This window comes from Hesperophylax consimilis, chromosome 27 (genome assembly GCF_061612785.1).
Source record: "Hesperophylax consimilis isolate HC1 chromosome 27, BYU_Hcon_1.0, whole genome shotgun sequence".
In the NCBI taxonomy this organism is placed as follows: Eukaryota; Metazoa; Arthropoda; class Insecta; order Trichoptera; family Limnephilidae; genus Hesperophylax; species Hesperophylax consimilis.
The window spans coordinates 841,923-857,475 of record NC_142862.1 but is presented as its reverse complement, the minus strand read 5'-3'; the positions used below and the strand labels follow the sequence as shown (position 1 = coordinate 857,475).

Genomic DNA, 15,553 nt, shown 5'->3' with positions numbered 1-15,553 from the left:
GACACTAAGAAGTGTGTAAGTATAAATTTTGAATCACCCGCTAATTATGTATGTTTGCCATTTGTAGATCGCAGCGTGGGCGCTGTGGGGGGACGCAGCGTGTCGGCGGTGGACGCGGCCGCGGCGCAGCGGGCCAAGGCGCGAGCGCTCTACTCGCAGCAGGCGCGGCGCCTCGCCAGCAACACGGCCAGCTTGCGTGAGTTACATATCCCTCACATATTTTTTAACACTTCATAAGTGTGTCAATTGAAAAATTTAGGACAGAGTACTAGTATTGATAATTTTTTTTTTAATGTCCGTCCGAAGCCAGTGGGACTATGACATCAACAATTGGGGTATAGGGCAGTGGTTCTCAATTAGTGGTTCATGTACCCCCATGTCGTTTGATGGGCAACACTCACTCAAACATTAAAATCAACAAAGTATGTTTTGAGTTCAATCTGCGTTCGACAGCGTCAGTATCTACAAGGGCAACTGCATCAAACGAGTTATTATTGGAATTGTTATGCCATTAACTTTTCGATGGCCGGCGCTAAATTTTCACTGCGATTGATTTTATTTTCGGTGGTCTTTCCCCCTGAGAGTATCTACCATTCTGAACATGCCACAAATATACCATATATTTTTTATATTGATTACGCAAATGTGAAATAACTCTTCTATTGCCTACCTTGCCAGATGCCGAGCGGGTAGAACTGTCATTTATTTCGTAATATTAACTATATTAGCTGTAATATCATCTAACATACACATGCGCATGTGTATGTGTGTTCGCATGTGTATGTGTGATTGACACCAAAAGTGGATAGAATGCAATGTCATCCTCAATGATCCATCTGCCGAGTTTCAGCTCAATCAAATGTTGGGAAGTGGCTTCATTTCCGCGCCCAAGATTTGCGTTCATTCATTACTGTAAAAAAAAATGAAATTCGAATACAGTATTTAAAAAAGATTAATTTTCTGTGTTAAATTATTGTTTATTAAATATTATTATGTATTATAAAACATTAATATTATTATTATCATTGATTATTAGTTTGTATAATATTTTGACTTGACAGTAATAAATTGATTATATTTGTATGCCTTCAGCAGAGGCTGAAACGCCGCCAAGAGGTAAAAATTCTATTAGAATTGAAATATTAAAAAGTAGAACTCATTTGCATAAAAGAAACAATTTAATAAACATACAATTGAACACTACCTACAAATGAAATATGTTTCAATACTTTTTGGTTCAGTCGTAAAACAGTTTAAAAAGATTGTTTCTTTCTTACAGATTGGTACCAATAGAAGCACCTACGTATTGTCCACTCGAGCGATTGCGTTAATAATTGATATTTCAATTCATAATTTAGTCCCAACCACTGGGATTTCTGAGTGTTCAATTTGGAAATTTCCCGAATTCATTAAAAAAATCATACCTCCTAATTTTAATATGGAGACATATAAACTGATTATAATGCTATGTAGACAATGAATCCGCCTATATTTTACCGCTCATACAATATTTTTAGGATGTATAAAAAAAATTCTATAAAATCGTTAACTTTAAAAGTGCGTAAATTCTGCATGTTAGTTCCTTTGAAATTGCCGAACATGGTACTTAATCGGGCCAGTATTGAATATTTTCTATTGCTGTATGTTGTGTATTGCCTACTTGATAATCACAGATACAAATATATATTAGAAGACTTAATTTAATTTAATATTTAATCGTAAACAGCTCTTTAAAAAGTTTTGTATGAACAAAATATTTTAAAGAATTAAGGCTCATTTTGGGATGGTGTCAAAATTGAATAATAATAAATAATAATACTTGGATGACTTGTATAGCGCCGTTTTTGTGCACTAAATTAGGATATTTGATACATTTACCACAACATGTCAGCTTTCTACTAAAGCAAACTGCAGATTGCGTGGAGATTTTTAAAATGTTTTACGAATGGTAGATAGATTGGGCACATTTTGGCAAGCGATCGTTCAACACGTTTTTCAAACTTGCCATAATATGCCAAAAATCGTTCGAGTGGTTATTAGAACATATTTTATAAATATCACTATCACTATTTGACATAGATTAGCAAGTTTTTTTTATTGTTATTAAGTTTAATTTGTAGAACTCCATTTTATTTTTTTATTTTTTATATATACAATAATATTATTATTGGGTTTATAAAAACAGTTTATTTTTAAACAAGTTCTGCTGTGTAATTATTATTACGCGTGACAGCTGTTTCGCCCTCTGAAGGCATTATCAAACTGTGGGTAGCCCACTTACAGACGATAAATTTATATTATTTCTAGGTAGGTATTTTAATTTCATTTACTGATTTCTTAATTGATTTCTAAGTAAAATATCAAAAATTATTAATGGTTATTACCCCAGCAAAGTTTCCCCAATTAGTGTAATGTTTAAATTTGACTGAATGTCTTTATGTTAGTTATTCCCAAACGATGACTCATAGGGTTATTTTAATAGCATTATTAAGTACTTCATAGTGCACTCATATTTGCATTAGGTTTGAAGATATCTAGTAGGGGTGAACGAATTATATTTGTTTGTTCATTAATTAGAATAGCTTTTGGATTATTAGAGTTTTTGTTAATTTCTAACTGCTCTAAAAGATTCAGTTTACGGCCTTTATTTTGTATGTGTAACGGAGTTGGTTTATTATTATCATTAAGTGAGTGATTTTCATCTAGGAGATGTTTGGCAAATTGAGATTGTATTTTATTATTATTTTTAAAAGATCTTATATGTTCTTTAAACCTAGTGTTAAAGGACCGGCCCGTTTGTCCAACATAAACAGCGTTGCATTCGTCACACTGGAGTTTATAAATGCCACTATTTTGTAATTTGAGTACCTTACTTTTTGAGTTTTTAAGAGATGATCCTAAGTTGTTATTTGTGCGGAAGGCAATATCTAAACCACACTTTTTGAGGACTTTGGCAATTTTATTAGATGTCTGTCCGATGAATTCTAAACACCCGAATTTATTATTCGTCTTATTATTAGTCGTTGGGTAAATTAATTTAAGGTTATTTTTGTGTTTGTTATTATTAATTATTTTTTCAATGTCTCTACCCTTGAAGCCATTATTTTTAGCAATAGTTAGGATTGTATTTTTTTCCTTCTCGTATGCTTTCTTGTCAAGTGGGATATTAGTAAGCCTATGTACCATTGAGTGGTAGGCAGATAATTTATGTGACCATGGGTGTAAAGATTTATAATTAATGGTCGTATCTGTAAATGTAGGCTTACGGAAAATTTCAAACGTATGTTTATTATTTTCTCTACCGATAGTTAGGTCTAAAAAATTAATTTTATTATTACACTCTCTTTCAACCGTAAAGCAGATTTTACGGTTGATGGAGTTAGCAAATGTGACAAAAAGATCTAATTGTCTGTTGGTACCTTTCCAACAGACCAAAATGTCGTCAACATAACGAACATAGTATATTATGTGTTTGCTAAAGATTGAATTTAAAATTTGTTTTTCAATGTAATCCATGAATATTTCTGCAAGAAGTGGACTGAGGGGCGATCCCATTGGTAATCCGTCGTTTTGTTGATAGAATTTATCATTAAACTCAAAGTAGTTAGTTTCAACACAAATTTTAAATAGATCGAATAAGTCTTTTTTAGTAACTGGGTTTATATTAGATTCGTCTAAAATATCTTCAATGATTTTAAGGCATTCTTGAATAGGGATATTGCTAAAGAGACTGACCACGTCTAAAGATATGAACTGGCAATTGTGCGGTAGATTAATGTTTTTTATTTTATTTACAAGTTCGAGAGAATTTTTAACGCTATGTTTTGGGTAGAATTTAGTATGTTGTTTGAAAAGAAAGTTAAGTTTTTTGGCGAGTATTGTCGTTGGGGCGTTTATAAAAGAAACCACGGGACGTATGGGGATATTATCCTTGTGAATTTTAGGTTGTCCGTATAATGCAGGAGCCCTTGGATTCATCACCATTGCACTTCTTCTAGCGAATTCCTCAAAAAGTGTGGTTTAGATATTGCCTTCCGCACAAATAACAACTTAGGATCATCTCTTAAAAACTCAAAAAGTAAGGTACTCAAATTACAAAATAGTGGCATTTATAAACTCCAGTGTGACGAATGCAACGCTGTTTATGTTGGACAAACGGGCCGGTCCTTTAACACTAGGTTTAAAGAACATATAAGATCTTTTAAAAATAATAATAAAATACAATCTCAATTTGCCAAACATCTCCTAGATGAAAATCACTCACTTAATGATAATAATAAACCAACTCCGTTACACATACAAAATAAAGGCCGTAAACTGAATCTTTTAGAGCAGTTAGAAATTAACAAAAACTCTAATAATCCAAAAGCTATTCTAATTAATGAACAAACAAATATAATTCGTTCACCCCTACTAGATATCTTCAAACCTAATGCAAATATGAGTGCACTATGAAGTACTTAATAATGCTATTAAAATAACCCTATGAGTCATCGTTTGGGAATAACTAACATAAAGACATTCAGTCAAATTTAAACATTACACTAATTGGGGAAACTTTGCTGGGGTAATAACCATTAATAATTTTTGATATTTTACTTAGAAATCAATTAAGAAATCAGTAAATGAAATTAAAATACCTACCTAGAAATAATATAAATTTATCGTCTGTAAGTGGGCTACCCACAGTTTGATAATGCCTTCAGAGGGCGAAACAGCTGTCACGCGTAATAATAATTACACAGCAGAACTTGTTTAAAAATAAACTGTTTTTATAAACCCAATAATAATATTATTGTATATATAAAAAATAAAAAAAATAGATTAGCAAGTACATAAAATAAGTAATAGTTGTAAGTAAACTTTTTTTTTTGTTGTTGAAAAAAACCTATAGTTTTATCATATTTCATTATTCTGCATGTAATAGACCTTATTGTAAGTGTAATTTAAAAATAGATGCACTAATAATTTCTTATAATATTACACAGTAAAAGTAGTAAATAAATTATTATGATTATGTATCCTTAAATAATAACATCACATGAATTTGTTCTTTAATTTTGTTATAAAATTATTTACAATGTGTTTCACAGCCCGCGCAAAGAAAACGGTTTCCACAACTTCGGCGTGCGTGACACCGCGCAGTCCCGAATACAACTCCACAACACGGTCCAGGCCGAGAGTTTCGCAGTCGCAACGTAAGTCTTCTTCAAGATAACTAATAAAATAGTTGATCATCTGGGCAAACCTTCATTTTAACTGTGTTGTCCATGGTATTATTAATTTATATTTCGATAAGGAAGATACTAAGATGAATTTTTGTAGCTTACATCTATGTACTTCTTCCCCTGTCCTGTTGGGTTCAGGGACCTATCGCACCGTCTCTCGTTGTCCCTGTTCTACTGAATTGAATATTTCAGCAGCCTCCGTCCATAGCCGGCATTGTCTCTCCTCGCATTCTAGAGTTGTTTCTCCCAACTATGTCTGGATGCAAAATTTTGGAGCCATACAATAAAATGACTGAGTATATCCACGAACTACGTTACTAATTTTTTGAAGAAATGCAAATAACAAAATTTATAAATTTGACGGCTTTACTGGTCAGGATATTTAGCGAGGATGGAAGATAGCTGAACGCCAAGGAGGCTTCTTTATAATAAACCTGCAGGAAGGAGTGTTGGGAGACCTAAACTTGGTGACCGACAGTACGGAAGTAAACAGCGCATTTTTAGACATAAGTATGAACTGGATGGAGTGAATTTGTTTCTTAGACACTTCAAGATTTGTTGCACCTAAGATAATGATAATAATGTCCATGCGACCTTTAAAAATTCAACATTTTTGTTTTTTTTGCGCTGATATAATTTTTCATTGTCATCATGGTGCTACGTCCCAGGGTGAGATTTGGTCTCCACAAATGTTCTCCACTGGCTGCGATCGCTAGTCATTTGCCTCCAGTTAACAGGCCTTCCCGTCCTGCTCAAATCCTCTCTCCCACGCATTCTCCTCCTGTTCCTCAATCTGCCTCTGGGTCGCTTCCATTATTTCCTCATGACCAGCCCATTGCTGACGGGATCTACATAATCTGAACTTATTTTTAATGATGTGTTTTTTCTTTCAGCTTCTTCCCGTTCTAGTTCCCCCACGTCCCGTCTTCCCCAAGTCAGTGGTGCCATTCCCCGCCCCACGAGGAGGTCGTCCGGCATCCCTCGCTCATTGGCCGGGTCCAGAGAAACTTCACCATCCAGGTGAGAAAAACAAACCAAAGAAGAGAGAGATAAAAAAGGTCACTACTACCACTGGATAAGTAATCCAAAAGAGTGAAATATACTGATCAAAAAATAAATAAAAATGGTCCGTCTTTCGCAGGAATACGCAAGTATCCGATACTGATGTTGTGTATTCACATCGTGTACAACTTGTCATACATAATCTGTACATGTCGCTACTGATATGACAAGATCCGCGTCGCCACCATCTCTTGACACGTTAAAACTAGCTCTCATAACCTCACAACTGTTATATCTCTATTTTGACATTGATCTGATGAACACGCATTGATACAAAATGTCTGATAAAGGAACAATGAAACTATCATATTTATTAATTACTCCGCCATGTTTAATGTCTCGATAACATGAGTGGTAACGACTTGGACCGGCTGGTTGCGGGAAACGGGCTTCAATGAAATGTTTGCAACGTTTGCATGTGTACCTGATAAGTCTATAACCTCTAAGGACTCTTTACGTCTAGCCATCTATGTCATGTAGTTCAAACTATCACAGAAACAAAGGGAGATATGGCTTGGAAGTGCGCCGACTGTCATTGCCTATCGAAGTGGCTACGCAATGAAAGTTATGTGATTGGTACATAGGTATTGGATTATAGCCTTTCTTCCTTGTTTCCCATATGATGTCAAGCAGCTAACAATGTTATGTGTGTGTTGTGTCTCAGATCCACCATGAAGACTGCCCTGGGCAGGGGCCTGGTGGGCATAGGGGGCAGGAGGATGTCCTCTGAGAGGCCCCCTCCTCCTCCCCGCGCCGCCCTCTCTTCACACCGCCTTCTGCAGCAGTCCCGGGATGCAGAAAGCACGCTGGTAATTACGTTTTTTGATCACTAGTTGTTTGTTACCTGTGAATAATCATTGGATGAGTTGAGTTAATAAAGTTCTATTAATTTTAATTTTTACTCCACCAAAGGCTATGCTATTACCCTCCCCACCATCATGTCACCTAGACTTTGCCCTCCCAACATCCGTTTATCTCTGATATTTACTTCCCCAGAGTCCCGAGGATCCAAACGGCGGCGATCTGGCCTCGGACATGTCTCGCCTGCGCCTGCGCTCGCACGAGCTGCAGCAGGACAATGACTCGGAGGCGTCGAGCGTGTGCTCTGAGCGGAGCTACGAGTCGTACCGCCGCCCCAACGACGTGAGTCCCGGTCTCTTGAAACAAGTAATGTGAAACGCTTCTTTTTTTACACTAACCCAACCAATCAACTAACACGGAGGAAGAAGGTAACCTACTAACTACTAATAACAACCTTTTTAACCATCGAATTGATATAGAGCAGGGCCTTGCATGGCCATATCTTGTTGGGAAGTACCTGTCTATTCAGATCTAGTCAAAATCAACTTTCAAATGTCATTGTCGATTTTCAGGCGTGTTAGTGAATGTCTTCTTATCATCGACATTGTTGATAAAAATCTTTATTGTGTCGATGTTGACAATTTTAAGGTGTTTATGCTAGACCTCCGTAAAGTGAATGCTCTTATTTCTGACTACCATGTATTAAACCACTCAGGTTAATTTGTTGGGTTTTGTGAACAGCTCATAATGGTCTCGTAGAAATCGTTGTCTCCCTGAGAAATATGATCTAAATGGTATAAGAAAGAGAAAACACCACGTTTTATTTTCAAATTTAGAAGTTAACCATAGAAGAATTGAAATGTACGTACACCTCTATGAAACCAAAGGTTGCAACCGCAATTTGAGGAGAATGATGAATCTTGGTGAATATTTTGTTAATTATATTTAAATTATAAAAAAGTGAGGTCGCTAACCGCGTCTGTCCGTTTGTGCGCTTACTTCTTATAAACTATGCAACGGATTTTGATTGGGTTTTCGCTATCATTAAGAGAATTTCTTCCGGAAAGTTTATATACATATATATAATACATGCGTATTATATTTATAGAAAGTAGAGAAAAGTCTCCGAGCTACGCCCGGTACACGTCAGCTAGTCAACTAACTTTTTTTTTTTGCATACGAAATTTTAATATTTCAAAAATTATGTTTATTACTAATATTAAAATTTGAAAGTTTATTTCATCACCTTTCAAGAGCAGATTTTATTTTTTTGGGTTCAGAAATATTCCATTTATGTATTTAGATTTTATTACAAAAGCGAAAATACACACAACTTCTAACAGCGTCTTTAAGAAATATAACAGTCAATATGCCAGAGGCAGGTGGGGTTAATAAGAAATTGAAGGTAATAATAATATACAGGGTGTCCGGAAACTCGTAGTACAAGCGGGAAACTGGTGAATCTACATCACATTTGGAGTCGATTTTGTAGTATATTTTTTTTTTATTTGAGCTTTCGTTATCGAGTAAATCGAGTTTGAAGTTGATTTTTTTTTTTTTTTTTTTTTTTTTTAATCAAATTCTTATAAATTATTACTGAAGATCAAAGTACCCAACTAATTAAAACTATTTGAAAGTAAAACAAATGAAGAAACTCGGATTTGAAGCATTATTTTGAAATCACCCTTCATTTAACCTGGTGTAATCATAAAATATTTCTGCTCTGCAGGGTTAAAACATCTGTTATTCAACCCTAAACACCAGAAAAAACTTTAACCCTAAAATAGCCGAAAAATATATTTTTTTGGTTTTTTTTTTTTTTTTTTTGAAAATGCTCAAATCAAAAAACTTTATGTTTTTTTGGGTTCCCCATGTGGTGTAGATTCTCCAATTTCCCGCTTGTACTACGAGTTTCCGGACACCGTGTATATGTTGTATGAAATCAATGCTTACTTACTGTGTTTGTTTGTTTGTTTATTTATTTTTGTTGTTTTGTGTTGATATTTTGATGTATGTGACTCATGCTTTAATATATCGGGAAATTATTAAATTATTCATATTCAGCGAATAGAGCGGCTTCAAAAACATTTTATGTACCACCTAGCGTATTGTGATAAGCGAGCTCGATCACTTCCTCATTACACCGATAGACTAAATTTCTACAATGTACGCACCCTTGAACAGAGAAGACTAAATATTGATTTAAATTTTCTTTTCAAAATTGTTAATGCTCTAATAAACTGCCCTTTTTTACTCTATCAAATTATGTTCAACGTTCCTAGAATTGGTTCCCGACTCATACATTATATTCCGTTACATATTAAAAAATATAAAACTAAGCTGGGGTATGACTCACCTTTACCAAGAATGTGCCGTTATTTTAACGAGACATATAAAAGTCATCCCATTGATTTGTCAATGTCATCACTGGCCACCAAAGATATTAGAAGAACGAGATGTGCTATGCGCAGTTCGTACTGAGTGGAATTGTTTTGCCGGAGTGTCGCCGGTTTTGTTCACCAATACTACTGCACACCTTCGCTTGCGCTAAGGTATCCGCACTAATACATAGAACAGATTTCTGTGCGTACACGTCCCGATACCGTTCAAAGTACCCTAATTAGGTAGTACTCCGGCTACGGTCCGGCGGCCAACATAGCATATCTCGTTCTTCTAATATCTTTGCTGGCCACCTTCAAATCAAACGTAAACAAGACTTAAAGCTACCTATCGTGTTGATCTATAAAATAATTACTGTTGCTGTTATGAAATGTATATGTAAGTGTATGTATTTGTGTATACATGTATGCATGTAGGTGCATACATGTACATTATTCTTTACTTATAGTTTTGTGTTCATCAATGTTGTGTTTGTCTGTAATTAGTGATAGTATCAACCAAGTTTAACTAGTGTAATTGAATTTCGAGAGCTTTGATATGAATCACTGTTGACAAACCTTTTAATTTTTACAAAGCTTTTAATGTATAAAATGAGAATGCTTACTTTTATTAGTTGCAGCCTTTTGATTGTTATAAATTATTTGGTTTCCCATCTCCCATATTTAACATTTTTAATATTTTGTTGTTGCTGTGTTCTGTTATCAATGTCTAATTATAAATTATAACTTATTATCACTTTAATATGTAGGCCTTATCATGGAGCGGCAGCCAGAGTCGACTTGGCCGCCACGAGACCAGCATGGACGTGAACCTGTCACCCGCCGAGATCATCACCATGTGCGCCTCCGCTCACTGGACCGAGCGCAAAGACGGCCTTCTCTATCTGGTTAGTATTCTTTACAGATTTATTTATTTACAACCTTACTAATAAAACATCACCTCACAACTGTTAAACGGTGTTTTTGTTGTATTTTGTATTAAGACTAAAAGTTTAGATTCAAGAAGGTACTAATAATAATATTTTTTAACATAAATACCTAGTGCACTTGTATCGAAAAAATTAACGTTTTAAGATATGCAAAATTTCAGATTGTTTTTCTGGGAATTAAAAGCTTCTTTAAATTTTTTTATTGTGTCAACAAGGGAAAAATTGAAGTTACATTCTTCTTGCAAATTCCTTAAATAAAAGGACTGTGTTTTTTGAATTTTGTTTTTTCTGAATTTTTTCACAGCCCAACGTGTACAGGGCAGTGCAGTATTAAAAAGTAATTTCCTGACATCGTCGCTATAATAGCAGCAACACCTTGAGGGCGTTACGGCCCGTATATTATTTGCTCTTATTTGTCATTCCATATCTTCTATACCTTGCTAATATTCTGTAAGGATATATCCCAGATATTTAACCTGTGAGGCCACAAACAGTTCATTTCCTTCAAGCCTTCTAATGACGATTTAATCTATTCCAGACGGATTACCTTAACCAGGGCCAACTACTCTGCCCTACAGAGCTGCACCAAGTGACCGAAGTGTTTGCGCGCATGTTTGTGGACGGACAGACCAAGGTGTTTGGGCTGTTCCTGGAGGCGGTGGCGGAGCTCATAGTGGCGCACGCTGACCAGCTGCACAACTGGCTATACATGCTGCTCACAAGGTATGTTGTAAACGGCCGGAACTTACTCTTCCTCATATCGTTCTCCTCTCCGCTCTCTTCAGCCTGAAAAACAGTGATGTGCTGTTCAAATAGACTGAAAACCTAACCTAACTTAATCCAAGAGCAAGTTTCGTTAACCTGCCTGGGGCCTAGGAGTTGAAAGGTCTTCTTTAAATTGGCAATTTTCATTCAAAAATCAAAAATCTCACTTACTTGAGAATAATCCATAAAAACTCAGTTAACAATCAAATAGGTACAAGTACATACAATTACAAAAAATCTATTCAAACATAGGATACATTAATTTGCATACATCTAATTAATGATTCAAAAACAAAAAAGAATCAAATAAAAATTAAAGCTCACTCAATGACAAATAATACGAAGAGTGGCAAGAGACACAAGAGACACAAGAGACACAAGAGACACAAGAGACACAAGAGACACAAGAGACACAAGATACACAAGATACACAAGATACACAAGATACACAAGATACACAAGATACACAAGATACACAAGAGATACAAGAGACATAAGAGACACGAGATACAAGAGACATAAATAGACACCCAAGTAATATGCAACACATTTTTTAGCAACTGCAGAAAATTTTTTCTGAAACCGTATAAATTTTCAATGAAAATGTCTACTTCAACACACTCTTATCTTATTATACAATCGACACATTTGGGTCAGTGGGCTAAAATAGGCAACATTATTTTTGAATGTGTGGAACACAACACACCTGAGGTGAAACAATGGGAATTTTGAACATTTATTTCAATATTGCTAAGACATAATGTAAGGGAGATGGCTGTGAATTATTTTGTGTAAACATTTAGATCAGTCAATTGCCTTATAGATAACCAATATAGATCACTCCTCTAGGGATCATCTATTCAGTGAGAGCAGGCATAAACAAATTGAACAAGAATATGTAAACAAAACAAATAAACAAAATGATTACCCCTTTTGAGAAAATGTTTATATGCAATTTATTCTTTCCAGATTACTGATAAAGCTGGGCGGAGACCTCCTGGGATCCGTAAAGGCGAAGGTCCTCAAGACCCTGGAGATGGTTCACGAATACTTCCCATCTGAACTGCAGCTGCAGTGCGTTTTCAAGTAAGTAGCATTCTTGGTTTTTAGGTACAACTAATTTTACTGCCCAGGAAATCTTAAAATCATGTTATCTTACTTTTTGACATCCCCAATTGGGGTACGTTGTGAGGCTGAAGGTAGTGGGGAGGTGGAGGAGACGGGAAGAGGAAGGTGGGGAAGTCCCTGGCTATTCAGATCTGGTCACCAAACTCCGCCAAAGCCATTGCTTGGTGGTCTTACGCCGGGGCGATACTGAGAGTATCTTCCACTCTGGAAAGTGCCACAAATATATATATATATATATATATACCTTATATTATTTTAAATGCTTGAATTGTGAAATAACACATAAACTTCTGCCTTCTGATTGGCAGTCGAGAGCCTTACCCCTCAACCACGGAGGCCCTCATGAGGCGGGGGAAATATGACTTTATGAACTGAAAATACTTTCGGACAGAAAAATCATTCATATTTGATAATGTCAGGGGCAGGGGTCATTTCCATTACCATTAACCATTACCAGTAATTTGCTACTCATTTTAAACTGATACGATTGTTTCCCTTTTATGGTTAAGATAACAGAATAACTCTCAATAGTAGAGGTTGCTGTCTATGTTAATTGGATATTTTCTATGGTGGCTTTTCGTGAAAAAAATCACCTCAAGGGCGCTCTAGAACTGTTTTGGTTTATGGAAGAGGTGTTAGTTGTCTTTAAATTAACACTTGTTTCATAAAGTTGACAATTTTACTATCTTTTGAACAATATTGTGAAATATTCTTGCTTTGTTAATTTCTCAATCCCCTCTCATTGCAGATTCCTAGCCGACAACGTGCAGAAGCCCAACGCCAAGACCAAGTTGGCCACTCTGAACTTCCTGACGTCCCTGGCCACGGAGTACTGGGCTGGTGGATCCGGCTCCGGCTCAGCCAACCCTCGCGCGCTGCAGAGGATCATCGTCATGACGCAAGACAGGAACGCCGATCTCAAGCTCGCCTCCAGGAGGGCGCTCATTGCGCTGTTTGGCTGCGATGCTCCTATGGTAAGTCAAACATATATCACCGGTACTACATCATCAGTATTCATCTCAGGATTGCTGGCTATCTGCAGCCTTAGTTCTAGGAGGGATGTTGCTTTACTGCTAATGGCTTATAAGCTTATGAATGGTTTACAATCAATAATAGACATTCTGGCAGAAATAGGATTCTATGTCCCGGATAATTCCACGCGAGGCTGCCAAAACAAGTTTTTCTAATTTTCCCATGTGCAGAAATAACTTACCAATACTGATGCCCCGGGAAGACTTTCCAAGTTAATTAACTATCTTGTCGGGTAAGTTTTTAGATTCTCACGGCCAAAATCATTTTTGTTGTTTGTTTTTGGGGTGTTATGCCGTGTTGCGCTAACTCCTTCTTTAGCCGACGTTTCGGACAGCGTTGCAGTGTCCATCATCAGGGCAGATCCGGTAGATCCGAAGATGTGTGAAAAAAAAAAAAAAAAAAAAAAAAAAAACTATCTTGTCCTTCAATAAGTTTAAGCACCAAGTATTATTTAACTTTTAACTGTATGTACTTTCGTGTAATCTTTTATATTTGTTATGCCAACCAAATATTTTTAAAATTTTCTTTAATGCTTTCGCAATGTATTGATTTTTGATACTGTTTTTGCAAAATAATCATTACGGCGCTACATCCCAGGGTGGGATTTGGCTTTCATTGTTGTTCTCCACTGGCTGCGTTCTGTCGCCTCCAGTCCACTGTCCTTCCCCGCCCTTTTTCTTCATCTCTTTGTTCTTCCTTCGTTTTTTCCTTGTCCTCTTCCACGCAGTCGGTCCACCTCTCCCTGGTCTGCTTTTGGGTCACTTCCACTGGGGGTTTTTTAAAACTATTTTATGTCATATTCTACCAGAGTGATTGGACGAGCTAAAGCTGAGCAGCTGGACTTCATCAAGCCTCAATATGCTGATTTGCTGGGCTTTAGGAACTAGATTCTTTAGGTGGAATTATTATATGTTTTGCTCTTGCCTGTGTCAATATAATTACGTGGCACCTGAGGTGATATCTCACAAAAGCAGCGCTATACAAATTGTCCAATAAATAAATATCACCAAATATTGTGATACTTCTACCCATATGATACATGAGGTTGACTGTCTGTAGTTAGTAATAGGAATGATCATTGTAGACATATACTATATATTTGCAGAACACCCTTGAGGTGATTTTGCACAAAACGACAATATACAAATCATCCAAATAATGTTATTATTTATTATATGCGGTATGTTTATTTGATATGTGAATTGTTTGTTCTAGATGACATCAATGCTGTCCGAACTACCTGCAGATCACCAAGCTGCCGCTTCTAGTATAGTACACTCGCATATCAGGAGGACCAGCTCATGTAAGTTAAACAAGTTAGTGAAAATATCTTATCAAGGGCGCTTAAAGTTAACGATATAATCTACTCTGTTATTCGTCCATCCAAAACATTTTTCTTATCCTTATGACCTCTAATTACTGAATTACCTGTATATAAAACTTTTGTATTTGATTGGAGAGATGCTAGAATTCAAAAGTTTTACCGGCGATGTCTCAGAAAACGCTTTTTGTATGTACAGAGTGTTTGGGGATAAAGTGCACAAACTTTGGGAGGTTATTCTACATTATGGTTAGAGTTAGAAGTAAAAAAGATGAATGACTTTTTGTGAAATGTGGCTAGGATATAATGTGAAATATGTATAATTAATTTACTTACATGTGTTTATGAAGCTGGAGGTGATAGCCCATCTATTCCTCATGGTGGGTCGCCGACAGCCTGTTCCGAAGATGTGTATCGCAGCCTCAGGCGAACCACCGCAGAGATTCAGAGTTATACGCACTTACAATCACATGGTGAGTTATATCCATTTACTTATACCATTACACCGTATTGTTAGTTGGTATTTCTATTCCATTTTTGTGGATATTTTAACATATTATGTCTCCATATATTCAATATTTTTTATTGTGTTTTCTAAGCCATGATTGTATTGTCAAGTTTGAAGTTATAAGCATATTTTGCAGGTATGACGGAGGTGGTTGGTGATTCCGCTTCCAAAGACTCTGGCATCAGTCAGATGTCGGACGCAGCCAACAATAGGCCCCTCAATGGAATCAATGGCCATCACAGGTAATAGCAACATATTCATAGCGTTTTTGGTTACTGCCAACAATGCTTCTTATTGGACATTATGTACAGTCCCCTTGGGGTGATTTTTCACAAAAACAGCGCTTAAAAGTATTATTGATGTCATTATAATGAATGCTA

The 15,553-nt window shown here is 36.2% G+C and overlaps 1 protein-coding gene across 10 annotated transcripts in view; it reads left to right on the top strand.

Moving 5' to 3' along the window:
- The window catches only part of chb (CLIP-associating protein), a 106,969-nt gene that overhangs the window by 80,595 nt on the left and 10,821 nt on the right, over positions 1-15,553 (top strand). For 8 of the 10 annotated variants that reach the window (XM_089648073.1, XM_089648079.1, XM_089648080.1 and 5 more), the window contains 12 exons: positions 68-196; positions 5,094-5,198; positions 6,122-6,248; positions 6,955-7,099; positions 7,287-7,457; positions 10,240-10,377; positions 10,958-11,142; positions 12,154-12,270; positions 13,061-13,286; positions 14,560-14,647; positions 15,016-15,138; positions 15,310-15,415. In XM_089648073.1, the coding sequence (XP_089504199.1) occupies positions 68-196; positions 5,094-5,198; positions 6,122-6,248; positions 6,955-7,099; positions 7,287-7,457; positions 10,240-10,377; positions 10,958-11,142; positions 12,154-12,270; positions 13,061-13,286; positions 14,560-14,647; positions 15,016-15,138; positions 15,310-15,415 (1,660 nt within the window). The remainder of the gene's footprint in view (positions 1-67; positions 197-5,093; positions 5,199-6,121; positions 6,249-6,954; positions 7,100-7,286; positions 7,458-10,239; positions 10,378-10,957; positions 11,143-12,153; positions 12,271-13,060; positions 13,287-14,559; positions 14,648-15,015; positions 15,139-15,309; positions 15,416-15,553) is intronic. The other 2 variants (XM_089648081.1, XM_089648075.1) reach the window with 1 other exon arrangement.